Source organism: Trifolium pratense, linkage group LG4 (assembly GCF_020283565.1).
Source record: "Trifolium pratense cultivar HEN17-A07 linkage group LG4, ARS_RC_1.1, whole genome shotgun sequence".
Lineage (NCBI taxonomy): Eukaryota > Viridiplantae > Streptophyta > Magnoliopsida > Fabales > Fabaceae > Trifolium > Trifolium pratense.
This window is the reverse complement of record NC_060062.1, coordinates 51,678,247-51,699,260: the sequence shown is the minus strand read 5'-3', so window position 1 is coordinate 51,699,260 and position 21,014 is coordinate 51,678,247. Positions and strand designations below refer to the sequence as shown.

The window sequence follows — 21,014 nt, the reverse complement described above, 5'->3', positions numbered from 1 at the left end:
GTCTTTGAATACCTCTATGATGATTCTATGTATATATAATTCATTCATGTGTCTCTATGTCTAAAGCGGTGCATGCCATGATATTATGCTTCATATATAGTGACAACATTTCATGTTCCAAATATTCATTTGAAATCAAATTGAAAGATATGACATATTCATTACCATAATCTATGCAAAATATCGGCTAAGAAATAAATACATGCTGCTGCTGCTGCATAAACAAACATCCATGATCCATGATCCATGATCCATGATCCATGATCCATGATCCTATACATGTGATAGAACTAATTTAAGGATAAACTTAGAATGAACTCATCATATCTATAAACATAGCTGTCAAATATTTTGAAATATAGTTTTAGTTTTTCAACATCTTGCCAATTAAATCACATCAACATCAAATAATACAAGTGTGACACTTGTACTTTTGTAATGATATAGATTGTATAAATTTGAGTCAGCATTTTTGGCCATGACTTTAAGATTTGTACAAAAGTCCTATAAAACTTTTTTTGTTCATTTTTAGTAAAAGATTTTTATTGTATTGAAAATGACATTATGACTTTGGAATTCAAACTTTATATGAATGCTTATAATGTAGCCATCTGTTATAAGATACTTTGATTTTCTATTATCTTTAGATTATGGTTGAGATTTACCCTTGTAGTGCAAAGATGTTTATAGTAAAGTTAATTTTTTGAAAGTGACTTGTAGAACACGTTTGTTTATGTGATATCATGGAATAGTGACAAAATTGTAGATTCAATTTTTGTTATGTGCTGGACAGCATTGATTATAGCAGAAAGTATTGAAAAAAGATGCCAATATTTTGATTTGAAAGTCAGATTGTTTAGCTTGATTGAGAACTATAATTGTTTTTTGTTTGACCATACTCTATAGTCTATAGTATCCTCACATGAAATTTGTTTTAAGACTATTGAGAGGTTTGAAAGAGTTTTGTTGAACTTTCTTGTGACATAATTTTGTGTAAGTGTTTGAAAAGAGGTTATTATATGTGTTAGAATTAGTGTATATTTGGATTCACGTAGAGTTTGGCAGAATCGTTGTACTAACGTGATTTTAGTAAATTTATTGTGATATCAAACATGCACTTAGGTTACTAGAGTTATTCGTTTTTACAAGTTGGTTAGTATTAGTTGCAAGTTAGTTAAGATTTGTTAGCTTAGCTAGCTGGGATTACTTTATAAGTGTATAATATTGTTGAACAACATAGGCTACTCAGATAATTGAACAACATAATTTCTCTGAGTTTTATATATAGTTGTGTAGTGACTCTTGCAACAATGGAAGTAAATAAAAGTTCTTTACCATCGGAGTCTAGTATAAGTAGTTGGTGCGCAGTATGTGTGAATATTATAATACATATTTTAGAATATATTCATAAGGTGTATTTCTCAACGGTGTTCTTTTTCATGTTCTTAGTTTCAGTGACCTATAAGTTCGTTTCTTGAAGATTAAAGACAATTTTAAAGTTATTTGGTTTGGCGACAATTTGGATGATTTGAAAATTTAGAAATGATTGAATTTTTAATCACAAAACATTTAAAGTAGATTCAATGATTCATATCAAGCTTTAGATGTGTTGATGGTTTAAATTGAAATTCAAGGTCTTCGATTATAGTTTTTATATGTGGGATACGAACTCCTTAATTTGTTTGGAGGCTACATGATATGTTGTCCTATTCGATCGGTAGCTTTGTAGTTTTTGTGTTTCTTTATGTAATTTGACTTTTGTTTAACCTTTTTATTTTGTACACCTTGCGTTAATGTCGAGTGTTCTTTAATTTTAATATAATTGGTTCCTTGATTGATTAAAAAAATAATATATCTTAGAGTATCGAGTCTGACTCTTACCGATAAAAAAAGAAAATCAAAGTTCTCTTTTAATTTATGTTATTATTATTTATAGTTCTTTTCTAGAATAATAATAAGAAAAATGGAAAGTAGTTGCCAACTTCGCCATCTTTGCAAGATTTTCATTCTTCATTACTTTTAGATATTTTTCAAAACAAAATTAAATGAAAGTAGTTCAAAAAAAGCAGCATATCAATGAAAGAATTGTAATGTCCCACCTTCTCTTTTTTCTCTTGAATTGCAACATTCATGTGGATACAAAACTAGTCACTTCAATACATTTAATTCAATCTTTTGATGACTTTTCCTCAATATATTTAAAAAGAAAATTAAGAAAGTTGAAAAATAAAAAATAAAAACTATGAACCCAAAAAAATTAAACAAAAAAGAGCTTATTAACACTATTATCTCTAGCTATGTAACCTATGTACACTTGACTTCTTGTTTGTGCAATAATCTCAAAAGTCAAAATTGCCCCTTTGGGTGTCTCTTGGCCAAAATTTATAGGGAATAAGATTTGATTTCCCTTTGTTTATGTATTTGCAAAATGGTATCTTCACCATTTTCCTCTTCAAAGTTTAATCAAATATACTTTTCAAACCATTCTTTCCATATTTGGCAAGCCTCCACCTTTTTGTTTGGTTCATTTTTTTTCCCTATTTCTTGGAATATAAGTTGATTGGTAAACCATTTTGTGGAAGAGCAAAAGGACCATATTGAATTCCATTTTTTTCACCGACCACTGACCATCTACACAAAAAAAGAATAGCAGCCACAATTTAGAATCTTAATATTATAATTATAACATGCATTAGGCTAAAAAAGAATGCAATGAGTAATAATGAAACTTGATTTTGTGTAAGCAAAGTTAACAATAGCTTGCAATCTAAGTCGTTGAATTAGGATCAGACATTTGAACGGACGAAGTTATGATGTAAGTCGACTAATCTTGATTCAACGATTTAGATACACTAAATACATGTTTGAAATCATAGTAAGTTTTTTAATATTACAATGACATCATGAGTTTGTTGAATCTTCAACGTATAATTTTTAGAAAAATCATGATAATAAACTATGATTCTGTTAAGTTCACTGTTAGTTCAAACATGCATTATGTCTATCTATATGATCGTACAAAATTAGGGCGGCCGAAAATCGGGATATATTAATAGTAGTTCAGATTACCAACCTGTACTTTGTGGTTAGATGATGTACAAGAACCAAAATCTCTAACTTTGCTAATTCATTGCCAGGACAAGCATGGGTCCCATTTCCAAATGGCATGAAAGTATTAGGTTTAGGAGCAACCTGCCAAAAATAGTAAACAAGAATCTATCAAGGTGTGGACTTTTGAATAGTAAAGGACAAAGGAAAAAAATGGTAGGAATTAGGGAAATGCACAAGTTATATGCAATAATTACCTCAAATCTTGAAGGATCAAATTTTTCTGGCTCTTTGAAATTTTCTGGACTATGATGTATATTTCTGAAAAGTGGCAATACTTTCCATCCTTTTGGTATAAGATACCCTGAAAAATACAAAGTCCCAACACAAAATCTATGAGCACAAGGAAAAAACGAGGTAAAAGAAATGAAATATAAATTTCATATGATCTTAAATCTAAGAAAGAAAAAAAAATGTATCTGACTAAATTTGAATCAAATACATATACATTTTTTACTCGTATTTAAGGTTGATAATAATATCGTATCAGATTTGATAATCACCTTGATATTCAACATCTTCAGTTGCTTCTCTGAAAGTAAAAGACAAAATTGATGCTACTCTAAGAGTCTCTTGTATGACCCTTGAAGTTATTGGCATATTTTTTGTGTCTTCCCATTTTAGACCAATTTCTTCACCATTTCCTTGTTTTCCCTCAATTATAGACATTTGTTCTTCCTGCAAAAGTCACAAAACTTATAAGCTAAAATGACAAAAAACCAAAGTACAAGCCAAATTTTCCATATATTATGTATTTTCCTAAAATTGACAAAATTGCATTATTTTTTTGTCTCTTGATAAGGAACTGATTAAAGACTAAAATACCCTTTATTGTTTAAAAGTAGAACTAAAAATCAAATATTTTCCAATGATTAGAAAGATAAGAGGTAGGACCCAAATTAGATACTTACTGTGACTGATTCAAGGACACTAGGATTTTCACCAAGGTACTTAACAATCCACGTCAGCACACTAGCAGTTGTATCTCTAGCAGCAAAAATAACACCAATGATATTATCTGATATTTGTTCATCACTTAGTCCTGCTTTTTCATCCATGAATGAAGCTAATAAATCATTGTATTCTTGCTTTTTGCACCTCCTTGTTGAGATTATTTGTTCTAAGATTTGTGCAAGCTCTTTTCTTGCTTTCATAGCTTTGTTGAAAAGTGTTCCTGGAAGGTTTATTGGCATTGAATTGTACCCTTTTTCAAGTGTGTAGTAGCATCTTTTAAGATCTTCTCTGTATAGAATTTCATCTTTTCCAAAAATTGATAGAAGTGCTACGTTGAAGGTGAACTGAAAAAGTTGAAAAAACAACAAATTAATAAAAACCCATTATTTATTTGGTTAAAACAATTTGAATTGAATAATAAAAATTAAATTTTTATATTTTTTATTTAGAGAAAACAGAGGATTTTATTTTCCTCTGTTTTTGCTCTGTTTTTGAATACTTACTGTTTTCATTTCAAGATAAGTGGTGATTAAATTTCCCTCCCATGATTTGAGACAACTTTGAGCAATGGATTCAATATTAGGAACAATGCTTTTGATGGCTTCAGGCATGAAGGTACGAAGAACAAGTCTTCTAAGGTTAGCATGGTAATTTCCTTGATGAAAGAAAATTGCTTGTTTTCCTAACATCCTTTCTTTGCTAGCTGGAAATGTTGGTTTGAATAATTGAGCTTTGTTTAACACAAATTTTGCTGCTTCTGGACTTGAAATCATCACACAAGGACAACCCAAAATGTGAGACTTGAACATAGAACCATACCTAAATTCCAAAAAAAATTTAAACAAGAATAATTAGTCCAAGTTCCACCAATTAGTACATATGCTAGTCAATGAGTGAATTTTGTCCCTTAATTACAACTCAGATGATTAAAATTTATAAGGACATTTGATATGTGCTGAGGTGCAGGTTTGAACCCGCTTTGTCTCGTAATTACAACTCAGATGATTCAAATTTGCAGAGACATTTGATATGCTGGGGCGCAGGTTTGAACCCACAATTCCCATTTCTCAGTATTTAATATGTGTGAGTTTAGCCACTAAATAGTTTGAAACTATAAAATGAAGATTGAAATTGAACCTTTTGATTTTGTTGGCAAAGAAAAGACTAGGATCTTGAGAATACATTTGAAAAGTCTCTCCTATGTAAGGGTAACCCATAGAGCCAGGAGGGAGTGGCAATTGTTTTCCATTTTTGGAAGGAAATAAGAAAGATTTGATGAGTGATTTGAACAGAACAATGAAGAGAAAAGAAGCAAAATACAAAAACAAAGTAGTAATTTCCATGTTTAGTGTATGAGTGGAAAAAGTTGTTTATAGGTGAAAATATATCATATGAATATGAATGAAAGAGAGAAATAAGGTGAGTGAGAAAAATAAGATGAGATTTGAGGTATTTATAGGATTAAGGAATGAAAAATAAAAAAATAAAAAAATAAAAAATAAAATAGTGAAAAGACATGAAGTAGGAAGAGGGTAAGAAGGAGAGAAAAGTTTTTTTTGTAGCTACTAGCAACCAGCTAGATTTCCACTCTCTCTACAGCTCATTTATGATTAAGGATTAAATTAAGTGCAATTTGAAGAAAGAAAAATAAAATTAAAAATAATAGAAACACTAAGCACGTGTCTCAACAGCGTGTACTATACTATTTTCATTTTCATGTCATTATTATTACTATTATTATTATACGGATAATACATTTATACATATGTATAGTACATACTAGTTCCGTATTACGGATGTTTCTGTTTCTTGTGTGGGGAAGACGTGTACAGTTACAGTTAAGACAATTGGGCTTGTTTGGATGCTGCATAAATGATTATACTTATTATACCTTTAAGAAGTTTCACGATTACAAAATAGCTTAAATATATGTTTATAAGTAAGAGTAATAATCATTTTACAAGTTAGTTTTGTTATCAAGTTTTTGATCGGGTTATCTACCATTTATATCTGTGTCACAAACTAAATAATATTTAGTGCGAGGAGTGTATTAAGAAGTCTCACATTGGTTGTAAAATGACCTGAATATATGTTTATAGTGATGACAATTCTCACCTTATAAATTAGTTTTGTAAGGTTGAGTTAGACCCAATTTTCAATTCTAAAAAATAGTTATTGAAAAACTTATGAAAATAACTTACGACAAGTCCTTAAACTTACTCGGATTCTCTTCGGTGACATTTTATGTTCGACGAATATCAGTTAAACATTACACTGGATTTTGTGCAGTACTAGAGACAATCTTTTTCCCCACTTTTGTGGATATGTTGTCTTGTTGATTGGTTTTCACCATTATGATGATTGTTGTTCTTTAGTGTTTTTAGGAAGGCTTTGGTGTGTTAGTAGTAGAATGTTTTATTGGATTAAGTCCATGATTTTAACTCTTTCATCGTATATTTTGATGTGTTTGAAATTTACTATTTTTCTATCATTATGTTATGAAATTGAATTTAAGTTGTTTGTCTATTTAGTAGTCTATGTGGGACAAAAATATTCCACTTGAGACCATTAAATGTAGTTTTTCCTCAACAAAATGGGTATTAGAGTTGATGGTTTACCATGTATAAAAAAAGAAAATTTGATGGTTTGCCTAAAAGGAGCTACTCTCTGTATGGAAATTCCTCTTGACAATGATGGTAAGATGGAGTGTTCAGTTGATGTTGAGTGTTAACGACGGTGCAAGTCTATTTGATAAAATAAATAAATAAAACTATTAGTTGACACAGAGTATATCTAAATGAATGAATGGCCTCACACTTAAAAGAGAGATTGTTTGTGTGCAAGTGTGAGTTAGAAGTCTCATAATGAATGAAAAAGTAGATGTTGGGTAACATATAAATGAGAGAATTCATAAATTTAATGCTTTAAGATTTTATATATAGTTGTGTTGTTAAATTCTCTTTATATTGTTGTTTTTAGTATATTGTGATATTTCTTGGACTCCTGACTCCTCTCATAAACCAATGCATATAAACAATTTGACGTTTATTTTATTTTTTGTTAAGCTAAATTGCACTTTTGGTCCCTTAACTTTTCACAAACTTGCGATTTTGACTCCTAATTAACTTTCCTAATAACACTTGACCCCTTAACTTTCACAAACTTGCGATTTTGCAGGCTCTTAACTTTAGCCCCTTTTGCAAAAGGGATGGTCCCCCACTGATTTTCATCAAGTCAATACACATGTGACAAGTGACTCACATGTCTTGCCACGTGGACAATGACTTACATACCACATCGATATGACTTGCCACATATGCTGACTTGGCATGTGAGTAATTGGCCACATGACAAGACATGTTGACGTGACTTGTGGGTCACTTGTCACATGTGTATTGACTTGGTCAGCGAAACAAAATCGCAAGTTTGTGAAAGTTAGGGGGCCAAAAGAATTATTATGAAAGTTCGAGTTCCAAAAATGCTATTATGAAAGTTAGATTCCATCATTTTTCAACCCTCTCGTTCTTTTTATGATTTAATACTCTCGCATTCTTAATTACAATTCCTTAATAATTCAAAATTTGAACGAAAGACATAAAATATGGTTTAAGATTGTTTTAGCCAAAACTTAAAATCGAATTTTTATCATATGGTACCTTTAATTATTTATTATCTAATTGTCCAAAATTATATTTTTAATCCTATATCCTCTCTTTAATAAAGAGTTAAATGCATTTTTTTAAGAGTTTAATGTTTTCATATTTGTTGTAAATAAAGGGATAACCCTCAAGTCTCTGTGAACATAAGTTAGTTGATAAGAACATTACAATATACAATACTGGAGTTGGACTTTGAACCCATGATTTCATACTTATTCACTTTAAGAAGTGAAATTCTAACCACTATATAGGCTATTTGATAAAAGAAAAAGAACAATTCACAAATTATAAGTTAAATGTATTAATGATAAAAATGTTACGATAATATTATTTGATTTGATTTGATTGGATGTATGTGTAAAAGTAGTTATACCATACGTGCATAAGAGTTAATCTCAATCTCAAATAGTAACTAATAATGTATTAAAATTTGAAAGACACGTGAATATAAAGAAAATTCATATATATTTGAAATATGACGAAAAAAATAGCAACAAACAAACAACTCCTAAATATAGACATTGACCAAACTTGAAACAGACAAGAACTTGGAGAAAATAACCTTTTAAGTTTTAATGTCAGTTTGAGATTGAGTCTGACCCAACTTGCCACAAGAAAGTAGGAGCAACTCATTTTAGGCCATAAAAATTGGAATTGGCAAGATCCACTTGCTATTTAAAAAAAAAGAACTAATTAATCTTAATTTTTGATGTTATGTTAGCAAGAATGTTTTCAAATTTGGATGGGAGATTGAGTTACTAAAAACAGTGGCTTACATTTTGATGATTCAATAGATACATGATAGTTAAATATTTATAGCAAGAAATTTTTAATTTTTTTTAAAATTTTGGGGAAAAAAACAAGAAAATTATTTATTTTTTTTTGGTATAAAAGTATCATAGGTGAGAGTTTTAATCAATAGATACCTTTTTTTTTATTTTGTAGGAAAAAATTAATTTTTATTTTTTTAAAAAAATATTATCTGACGTGGAATTTAAAAAAAATATGTAAATGATTTTTTCCACATGACAAGCCACGTCAACAGGTTTGCACAGTCACTTGTCCTGCTGTACGCCCAGGGGGCGAAATGAGGGAATCTATTTTTTGCAGGGGGTAAACAGAAAAAAATCTGTGCAGGGGGTAAACGAAAATTTCCTTATTTTGCAGGGGGTAAATGATCATTTACCCATATTTATATGCATTTTAAAATTTATTGAGCTATAGTTGTAGATGGAAGAAATTAGAAGTGGCAATATAGTTGAAATATTTAATTTTTCTTTGTTGTTAAAATGTTTTTAGTTTATAAAACATTTATCTTTTAAGACATATTAGCAATTTTTTTGACAGTAAACATATTAGTAATTTGATCTAAAATATTAAGAGATTGAGATAAAACTTAATATTTTTTGTACACAAGATAAAACTTAATATAAAATGATCATATTGTGTGTTTTTGCAAGAAAAGTGGTTGTAAGACAAAAAAAAAAGTGTCTTATGTAAAAAAATACATAAAAAAAGAGAGTCAAGAATCGACCAATAAGCAACAAATAATCATGTATATTTTTAAATTAAATTGTTTTAAGCATTTTAGAATGGTCCGGCTTAAAAACATTCTAATTACAACTTTGGACATATTTTTATTAATTAGAACTCATTCTAAAACATTTAATTATTTGGGTTAAACTAATCAAATAAATGATAGATTTTCAATCAATCGGTCGAACTAGTCGGTCTAGTCTATTATATTTCAACATAAGAATTTTCTACTTTACCTTCACAAATACTTGTAATCTTTCGAAAATTGATGTTCTTGTTACATATTTGAAGTTTTAGGGGCAGATTTAAGTTTGTAGCATTGAGGGCAACTGCCTCAAGAAAGTGAAAAAATATGCTAGACGTGTTCAATAGAGTGAAATTTTTGAATTAAGTTGTCGAATGAATCGGTGATTTTTCAAAAATATCGGTGAAAATTAGTAAGCTTATTGAAAATTCATTGATATATTTAACTTTTTTGTTTTAATTTTGCTTGTAAAGAATCAAATGTGCAATTGTATAGGTAAAATAAATTTTGAATTATTGTTTGGATATATACACACAATGATAATTTATTTGATAGTGTTGAAAAATGAAATTGTAAAACATGGAGAGTTATAATTTTGAGATGTTCAAGTTTCTTTAAAATGATTTTAATATATATTGATACGGCTTTTGTAATCTCCAAATTTTAGTTTAAGGACATTTTTATTGGATAAATATTAATAAATAGTTGATTTTGTGTTTCTTTTTAGGGTTTGAGTTCTTAATATTCTAGTTAGAAGTCTTTCAGTGTCAATGAACTCATCAACTGAATTGTCTACTTACAATGCATATTAATGGCAATGATTAGAGAGTGTATATTGTATTTTTTAAGATATATATATATATATATATATATATATATATATATATATATATATATATATATATATATATATATATATATAATATATAATCGTGTCCCAATAAATCAAGATTTTGGATCTTTATGAGCCATAAGGAATATCTTGTTAATTAAATCGATATCCACACACACAATATGTTGGTGTTGATTGAAAAAATATATTTTGAAAAATCTCATATTGCTTAGATTTGTGAAGATTGTCTTAAAGTCACTTTCTCTAAAAATATGTTTGTTTTTAAATTGGATATGTTTCAAAACAAAACGAAATTCTGTTTTATTTTAAACAGGTTTATTTTAAGCCTTATTTTAAGTTTATCTTAAACAAATTTATATTTTTCTGTATATAAACTCTAATTCTTCGTTAGAAGATGCACCTGCAGAAATACTTTAAGTTTATAGCCGGTTATTTTATTTATCTTATACTTTTGTTGTAAAGTGTTGTGAGGAGTAGGTTAGATATTTGTTTTGGAGTGTGTGTATTTGTGTATTGGGGTTGTGGATCGGATGGTTGAGGGTAGTACATGTAACAAATTTCACATATTGTTATTCTCTGATTGTTATTAGACAACAATCCTGATTTGTTCTCCGGTTTGAAGTTTCCACGTTATTATATTCTTGTGTTCATATTGTGTTATTTTATTTTCACTATATATGTTTGACTTTCCCAATAGATTGGTATCATCATGGATTTTGGTTCAGTACGTAGAATATAAAATTCTTATACTGCTTTGTGGTTGCAGCCTTGTTTGATCTTGCATATCAAAAAAGAATTTTGATATTTAGGAATGGTTTTGTTTGATCGGTTGCTTACACGTGCAATGTCAAGTTTTCCATGTAGTGAAACTTGACATAGAGAAATTTGATGGAATAATAATATATATTAATTTTGGCCTGTGAAAAATACAAGTCAATGATATTTTAATACAATTAGGATTACACAAGGTTTTTAGTCAAATGCTAGCAATGTCTCCCTCACCATGGAAGATAATGATATTTTGAAAATTGAGAAGTGTGTCCTCATGACATTTTTGTGTTGCCATAGAAAAGTATGAATTATTGATAGCGGGTTAGTACATGTGCATTGAATTGACATTGATGCAAGGTGTGCTGTGAGATTATGTCGGTGGTTGAAGAGCTTCTTGCCAGCAAGAAAGTTTCACTATAAGTTTTCAGCCTGTTTTTCGACATGTAGAAATACTTGGAGTGGTTTCGCTTCAAGCAAAGTGTACTATTTATGGTAGAGGATGATAGTTCTTTTGAACTATGATTGTCGGTAACGACAATGAAAGCATCATTTTCATTCAAAGTGGATATGTTTATATGAGATTATGTTTGTTTTTAAATTGGATATGTTTACCCAAACAAAGGAAAGGAATATCTCACATTTCTTATTTAATTGCGGTAAGCCACAATATAATGTACTTCTCATATTACCTAGCACTTCCCATCAAGTCAAACTATTTAAATTTCTTATCATAATTTATTTTTAAAATGGAATGGAATATCTGATGTAAGTTAGAATGAAATAAGATAAAATAGTGTGGAACGGAGCGGAAAAAATATTTCATTCCTTGTTTGGATATTCTCAAATATAAACAAATTAAAACTTTTTTTGTTCTATTTATGTTCTAATTTAATTACTACTATCTTCCATTCAATTCCATCTTAATTTTTAAAATCTAAACAATGGGATAATATATTATTCAATCCCATTCAATTTCATTCCATTCAATACCACCAATTTAAACATAGCATAAAAGTAGTGTATGCTTAAACACTATTCTACTAAAAAAAGTCCACGAAGACGTACATATATTTTATTAAATAGTAAAATTTATCTTTTATGATGCATGGACTCGTTTCTAATTATCGAAAAAAAATGATGCATGGACTCGTTCTAACAATATGTAAAATTAATAATATCATATCGATTCCACCAAAAGACAACTTTTGATCACGCAAAATTTAATACTATTTTTTATATATATGATCATATATAAAACTAATAGCTTTTCATAAGTTTTTTTTTTTTTTTGAAGCAAGCTTTTTATAAGTTGTCAAATACTATTTTTTATTAGTTATGATTATCATCGTCTTTCTTTTATAATAATAATAATAATAATAATAATAATAATAATAATAATAATAATAATAATAATAATAATAGAAAGAACCAATATAATACAATTGACACCCTCACTCTAAGAATTGTATTAAAAATTGTTTGAATTTTGGAGTAATCTCTGATTTAATTAAAATTAATACTAAGGGATTAAATATATATATTTATATGATCATATATAAAACTAATAAGCTTTTATTTTATAAGTAAGTCAATTTATTAAAGTCGTACGTCTAACTCAGCATCAATAGTAATCCCTATTCATTTTTTCTTCAGATAATATCTTTGACTTTGAGATATTATATATAAATGGTGATGTAATTAAGTAATTTTTTTTAGTTTAGTTGTAATTTTGTTCCCCTATTTTCACCATTTTGCAGAATTGGTTTCCATATTTTAAAATTCGATAGTTTTGGTCCCCCTATCATAATTTTTAAATTTAAATTGATGAATTTTAAAATAGGGAGACCAATTCTACAAAATGATGAAAATAAAAAGACCACAACTACAATTAAACCTAATTTTTTCCATAGATTTAGGGATGGCAACGAGTGCCCATGGGTGCGGGTTTGACACTTACCAAACCCACACCCGAAATCATCACCCAAACCCAAACCCAAACCCAAAGGCTGTTCGGGTGGCAAAACAACACCCACGCCCACACCCATTGGGTTCGGGTTTTTTCCACCCAAACCCAAACCCGCAGCACATTTGAAAATAATTTAAAAATTTAAGAAATTAAATTTCAACATAGACTTTGAATTAAATTACAACTAAAATTAAGGTCTTCCAAGAAAATTCAAACATAGACTTTCAAGAAATTAAATTACAACTAAAATTTAAGGTCTTCCAAGAAAATTGAGGGAGACTATGGGGGTAATTAGGTAATTATAAAATATTTCGGGTGGGTGTATGGGTTTCGGGTGTGGGTTTGACTGGTACCAAACCCACACCCATATTATCGGGGGTCACCCGAACCCAAACCCAAATCCAGTCAAATCGGGTTTCGCCCGTTGACTTGGGTTTGGGTTCAGGTGGGTCTCTCGGGTTTGAGTTTTTTTGCCATCACATAGATTTACTCTAATAAAACTAATCTTATTCGAGACACCATACAACACTAATTAATTATGGGCACCCCTTTACTGAAATTCGAACGTCTGTAAATTAAGTAGGCTTTACTTGACGGCGGATTCTAGGGTGGGAGACCATGATAGGTCTCTCACCGATGAGTCATGTGTTATGTGGTCTGGATTGAATGTGTACATGATATTATGATGTACTGTCAGTATTAATTTTTTTTTGAAAAAAAAGTTTTTGATATTTTTTCGGGAAAAAAATATCAATTTTTTCCCGAAAAAAGTTCCCGATTTTTTAGGGGAAAAGTTTTGATTTCAGATAAAAACAATTCCGGAGTTTTTCTGGAAAAAAAAGTTTCCGTTCTTTTTTCGGGAAAAAAGTTTCGGATTTTTTCCGAAAAAATGATTTTGATTTTTTCTGGAAAAAGTTCCGATGTTTTCCGGAAAAAAGTTCCCGATTTTTTGGGGAAAATAGTTTCGAAATGTTCATCTGAAAAAGTATTGCTGATACAAAAAAGAGTGAAAAAACAGAAAATATTTAAAACTTTTTTTTCGAATAAAATATTAGAAATTTTCCAGAAAAATATCGGAAACTTTTTTCCATAAAATATCCGAAACTTTTTTCCGAATAAAATATCGGAACTTTTTTCCCGAAAAAAAGAACGGAATCTTTTTTGTTCAGACAAAACTTCCGAAATTGTTTTTATCTAAAATCGAAAATTTTCTCCCGAAAATCGGAAACTTTTTTCCGAAAAAAAAATCAAAAATTTTTTCCACAAAAAAGATCAAAAACTTTTTTCTGAAAATATCGGGAACTTTTTTTCAAAAATAGAAAATAATATAATACTGACAGTACACCATAATATCACGTACACATTCAATCCGATCCGGATAACACATAACTCATTGGTGGGAGACATACTCTACTAACTCACGCTAGCATCCGCCTTACTTGACTCCACCAAATATGGGTGAATGATCGGAAAAATATATTAAAATTAAAACTTGAATATATAGCTAGTAAACTTTTTTTTATGATAGCTCCTCCCTCCGTCCCAAATCTTTGGTCCTTTTACCTTTTTAGATTTGTCTCAAATCTTTAGTCCTTTTAAGAAACCAATGCACAATTAGTAATACTTTACCATTTTTATCCTTACTAAAGCTAAAAAATTTATTAAATATATTTTGTCTTTCTTAATAAAGTATAGGTAAAAATGACTTAACTTATCAATTTTTATTATTTATTAATTTTCATGCAAAACTCTAAAAGGACTAAAGTTTTGGGACGTAGGTAGTAGTAAACATTGTTTTGAAATATATAAATTTCAATAGCATTAATTATTATTATTATTATTATTATTATTATTATTATATTTTTTTTTTACTAAAAATAAACGATATTCATTCATTCAAATTTAAAGAGTATATCGATGCAATACAAATTCAAATTCGCTAAAAACAAAAAGGATGAATCTGCGAACAAACTCACAGCATCCATGTTAATAGCATAAAACGGCAAATTACATAAGCCTACGAATATGACTATATTGAAGTGTCTTGAATGTTCATGCCTCCATATCTATAGCGTTGATGACACAAAAGTCGACATTGAAATATGGATTTGCACTTGATCCAAATTAATCCTTCAACTTGAAACAAATAAACACCGCACAAATACGGGATGACAAAATACACCGCACAACGACGGGACAACACCGCACAAAAACGGGACAACAAAATACACAAAAACAAACAAATATGTGAAAATCACACTTATTTAATATAACGAGAAAGAAAAATAATTTGGAGGGGTGATTTTAGGTCAAGATTTGACCTGAAATCACTCCTCTTTGATAAACTAAGAAGAAGAAAAGGAAAAAGTGGTGACGACTAGGGTTAGAGAGAAGAGGAAAAGAGGAGAGAAAAAACCTCAACATATACCTATGGAATATGGATTAGTATTTTATATAATATTTATTAAGGTTGTGTGTGGGTTGCATGTGAATTTACCAGTTCATCTAAGATTTTTTTTTATTAAAGTAGCAATAACATCCTAATTCTTTCTCTCCCTTTTTTCTCTGCCGCCAGCAGAATTTTTCATTTCTTAATTTGTTGCTTTCTTCTTAGTTTATCAATTAAAGAGGGGGTGGTTCAGGATTAATTTTGATCCGGAATCATCCCTCTTGATTGTTTTTTATTTCTTTTTATTTAAATAAGTGATATTCACATAATTTTTTAGGTTTTATTCAAGTTTTCTCTTTTGTGATTTTTTCATTTGGTGTTTTGTTAATCCCGTCTTACTGCGGAGTCTTTGTTTTGATTTCCCGTCTTAGTACGGTGTTCATCCCGTCTTGATACAGTGTTTGTTTTTTGTTTAGATTTGCAGGTTTGTTTTGATCTCAATTCAGTACAGATTCAATGACTTTAGCATCATCAATGTTGCAGATCCGGATACATGATTATTCCTGACATTTGAAGTTTGTCATATCATTTGTAGGCTTTTGTCATATACATTAGGCTAGTTTATGCTATTAACTCGGATGTTGTGAGTCTGTTCGCAAATTCATTCTTATTAGTTTTTAGCGAAATTGAATATGTAATGATTTCGATATATTGATGTATTTCCTATGAATTTGAATGAATGAATGAATGTATATCGTTGTTTTTGAATAAAAAAATGCATCTGGGTTAAAAAAAATACATAGTAGATTAAAAAATAATATAAAAAACTACGTGAAAGTTAAAATTTTATTATTTTGCAAGTTGATATTTTTTGTATTTCTCTTTTTGGTAGAAGATTTTTTTTTGTATGTTTGTTTGTTCACGAGTTTCCTTAGTTGATATTGATTAACAATTGGATTTGGATTTCCTTAACAATGCTTCACCAGCCGACATCATTTTTTCGGCATTGTTAACAATTGTGCTCATGTAAATCACACTACCTAATCACAATTTATGCCTTTAGCAATTCATAACTATAGTTTTTACTTTTTATATAAACAATTTAGAGCAAGAAAATGATGCTCTATTTTACCATAACAAAAATTTGAAGACTCAAAGAATAATCACAGATAAATTTACAGTTACCAAGCTTCCTCTAAGAGGACAACCTCTGGATTTAGATCAATTAATCTAACTCAATAGATGTGACATAGATAGAATCAATGAAATTTAGTTGTTTTGTTTTTTGGATTTAATGGGGTAGTCTTTATTTTTATTTTTAAAGTTAATCATATGGCAATAAGAAAGTTGTCTACAATATTAGCCTTTTCCAAAAAAAAATAAGAAAGTTGTCTGTTGCTGTCACCAAAACCATTCCCTTGATAATGGTTTAGTGAAAGAAATTCACTCCCTCTCTTGTTGATCATCAAATGAATGTTATGCTCACATATCTCCCTAATCTTGAAGAGGTTAAGGCTGCTATATACGATCTTAATGGATGATAATGAACTGAACCAACTCGAATAAAGTTCGAGATTCGATTCGACAATAGATTTGATGTGTGAGAATGTAGATTTTATTAATCTCTTTTGAGCACTGCATTCCTTTTCTCTTCACTTGGTTTATTCTACAAATTTTTTAAATGTTTAATGATTTTATAATGAGACGGGTGTATTTGTTAGTTCCCACTTGTGATACAAGTTAAACATTCGCTATAACTAACAACTAATTAGTTAAGAATGGCGGGGAAAGCTAAAACAACTAATAACTTGTGATACAAGTTATCCTAATCTTCATTGTCTTCCAAATGTGTAGAAATCATCAATATTTAACAATCCTAAATCTTCCTCTCCAAATGTGAGTCATGACACCCAATTTGCAAATACATTCGCAAGCATCACCCATTATTGGATTCACCTCGTCCGCAAGCACCACACAACCACCAACAAATGAGTCGCATTAGATAACATCACCCTCTAGAATCTAAACTATATGGTGTATTTTATTTATCCTACATGTAATGTAAAGTGGAGAATAATAACTTAAAAGTTATGCACATAATATTATTTAGAGAGTATGATTGAAAAACAAAAATAGTTAAAACATATTTGAAATTAAAAATTACATTTTTTTATTTGATATAAATCAAAGATATATATATATATATTAGACCCAGTTGGGTCTAAGTTAGCAAAGTGCACCTTTTCAGTTGGACCAAAATACCCATTCTTTTTAATTAATTAACCAAATTACCATCAAAGGACGCGGATCCAGTGTCGCGCGCGTACCGCAGGACCATGGTTACAGGCCGTTGATTTCCATCAGACAGCCAAGATCTAATCACATCAAGACTGTCTGATCAATCAGACATCCCAGATCATCCGAATCCATCAGATTCCAGCGCGTGCACCACACTGGATTACACCCTGGAGAGAGAAGAATCTACTTTTTAAAAGCAGGACACGTGTCGCTGTCTGATTGGCTGGGCGTGATTTTTTTCCCTTTAATACTTTGAACTCAATTATTTCGTTGTAAATTAATTTTTTATTTTTATTTTTTATACCAAAATTCATAATTTTTTTTTCTCTACAAATAGAGACTTGGTTCGTTTGATTTGGACACAGAAAAAAAAAACCTAATTTTTCACTACCTTAATCTCATTTTTCACTACCTTACATCAACTCACTGAAACCATTCTACCAGAAAAATGGTTTCAGAGTACAAATCTCTGAAACCATTCTACCAGCTAAATGGTTTCAGAAGCAAACACAATTAATAAATTACTCACTGAAACCATTCTACCAGTAAAATAGTTTCAGAGTACAACTATGTGCAACCATTCTACAAGCTAAATGGTTTCAGAAGCAAATAACTAATAATCAACTTACTGAAACCATTCTACCAGCAAAATGGTTTCAGATTACAACTCTCTGAAACCATTGTACCAGATAAATGGTTTCAGAAGCAAACACAATTAATAAATTACTCATTGAAACCATTCTACCAGTAAAATGGTTTCAGAATACAACTATGTGCAACCATTCTACCAGTAAAATGGTTTCAGAAGCAAACATTAGTTTTTAGTTACCGTTTTATCTCATTTAATTAACTAAAAATAGTTTCAGGTCTCCAAAAATTTCATAAAATATACCAAAAGTTCCAGAATATTATCTACTATTTTCTTGGTATAATGATTTCAGTGAGTTGGTTGAGTGGTGCGTGTTAAATTACAACACACAAGTAACGTATTTAGTAGACAAAAAATGAGATTAAGGTAGTGAAAAATTGCATTTTTTTTTCGGTGTCCAAATCAAACGAACCAAGTCTCTATTTGTAGAAAAAAAAAATTATGAATTTTGGTATAAAAAAAATAAAAATAAAAAATTAATTTACAACGAAATAATTGAGTTCAAAGTATTAAATGAACAAAAATCACGTCCAGCCAACCATTGTGTGACACGTGTCCTACTTTTAAAAAGCAAATTTTTCTCTCTCCAGGGTGTAATCAAGTGTGGCGCACGCGCTGGAATCTGATGGATCAGGATGATCTGGGCTGTCGGATTGATCAGACAGTCTTGATGAGATCAGATCTTAGCTGTCTGATGGAAATCAACGGTCTTTAACCATGGTCCTTCGGTACGCGCGCGATACTGGATCCGCGTCTATTAATGGGTATTTTGGTTAATTAATTAAAAAGAATGGGTATTTTGGTCCAATTGAAAAGGTGCACCTTACTAACTTAGACCTAACTAGGGTCTAAGTTAGAAAACCCCTATATATATATATATATATATATATATATATATCATCTGCGTACAACTGCATAAATGCATAAATTTACTAAAATTCATTTAAGAAATTGAAATCTCCCCAAAGTTACATTCTTATTGAAACACTTTTTAAACGAATGTGACAACTAATATTATAGGACAATAAGAGTTTATATTATATTAATCTATACTATCACGTGTAGTGCAAAACCCAATTAAGTGATTAACTATACCATGCTGTACTGCAGAATAAGCGCCAGATCATTTGTCCATGTTTGGTGATCCATTAACAACTATTTCAACACTCTCACAAAATTAGGGAAAAAAATACAATTGTTTTTCAAAAATATCTATAAAACAATATTATATCATAAAAAAAAAAAAATATCTACCAAAAGGAAAAAGTATAATATTTTGCTTTAGCCGTCTTTCTTTTTCTTGAGAGATCTAATTAACTTGGTTACAGCTCATGGTAAATTAAAGTTAAATAGAAATTTTTTAAAATATAGTATATCCCATCCACTAGCTAATTTAAATTGAATGTGACAATATATGAAATGGACATTTACCTAAGGGAATGATATCTTAAAAATCTTTTGCTCTATATACACAAGAGTGTGACACTATTGATTTGCCTTTAGATTATAATGAGCATGGTTACAAGGACAAAATTCTCTTTTTATTTAATTTCAACCAACGGTTTTGGCAACTACATAATTAATTAATATTATGGACCCATGCATAGAATAGAAAAGTTGGCATCTATTACTTGTTTCTATTAAATTTGTTGCATACCAAAACCAGCTACTCATGCTAACCCCCCACAACAAAATTAACCAAATATTAAATTTAAAGCCACTTGCAAAAGAACTCATACATGTATCTCTATATATGTGCAAACCGTGTAATGTTGAAAAGGACAATTTGTCACTTCATAATGAATGAATTTCGACAAAAGACAAACAAAAAAAGTGGGGTTTGTATATAGCAATTTAGTATCAATTCATCATATCATATATGAGTCCAGCTTGAAACAAAGCATTGACCATATATGCAAAAGAAAATTCAACCAATTTTGACTAGAATATACTTTCACCTTTAGCAATTTAATTCGTCCACAATTATGATTGGGAGAGATCTAGAACTTGAAGTACTAGAGCATCTCCAATGCAATTTATTTATACACTTCACTCATTTTTATTTTTATTTTATCAAGGAACCAATTATATTAAAAAATAAAAACACTTTATATGAAAAAAAAAAAAACACCAAACAAATAGTATGCTAAACTAGAAGCTTTTGACCCAAATCAAAATACTGGTTCTCGATGTCAACCTCCTCCTCACGGTCTTTCAAGGTCTAGTAAGCTTCCTTGTTAGAAAAAGTCTCAGAGTTAACAGTCCTCCATAACCACCTATCAAGAATATTATTCTGCAAAATAATATTATGTATAGTACAACAAACTTCCAACAATTCCTCTTCCCACGCAAACAAATGTCTTTTCTTTTCCAAGTCCATCATCTCTGAACTACGCAAGGCAAAACTAGATGAATCTGATGGTGAAATCTGAAACGGTTACTGTGTCGATAGGGTTCAGGTACGATGGATCACGGTCGAAAAGTACCTGCAAAACACATTAGCACTCTAACACTCAAGTTAATATATGATCAAGGTAGAGCAAAAGTGAAGAGTGATTAAATTGTGTACCTAACCTTGATGCCAAAACTTGCCTTTATATAGGAAGAGACACTTATAGACGCTAGTGCTAGCTGGCAACAACTAGCATTTGGAGATGATAATATATGTTGAGATGAATCTAACATTTCCAAATGTATATTATTTCTTCCTAAAATAAAAACATAAACAAGTTGAGAGACAACTTTTTCTCTTCCCTCACATACTCTTTCTCCTCTACAATCAGCGTTATCCCCCGCCACATGCCTC

At 29.8% G+C, this 21,014-nt stretch overlaps 1 protein-coding gene across 1 annotated transcript; it reads right to left on the bottom strand.

Moving 5' to 3' along the window:
- Window positions 1-2,536: 2,536 nt before the first annotated feature.
- On the bottom strand, window positions 2,537-5,489 carry LOC123881458 (abscisic acid 8'-hydroxylase CYP707A2-like). The gene is made up of 7 exons (XM_045930161.1): window positions 5,200-5,489; window positions 4,566-4,881; window positions 4,020-4,406; window positions 3,612-3,786; window positions 3,306-3,412; window positions 3,074-3,192; window positions 2,537-2,631 (listed from the first exon to the last, which is right to left on the bottom strand). The coding sequence occupies exons 1-7, from the start codon at window positions 5,403-5,405 to the stop codon at window positions 2,538-2,540; spliced, it is 1,404 nt and encodes a 467-aa protein (XP_045786117.1). The 5' UTR covers window positions 5,406-5,489; the 3' UTR covers window position 2,537.
- Window positions 5,490-21,014: the final 15,525 nt, after the last annotated feature.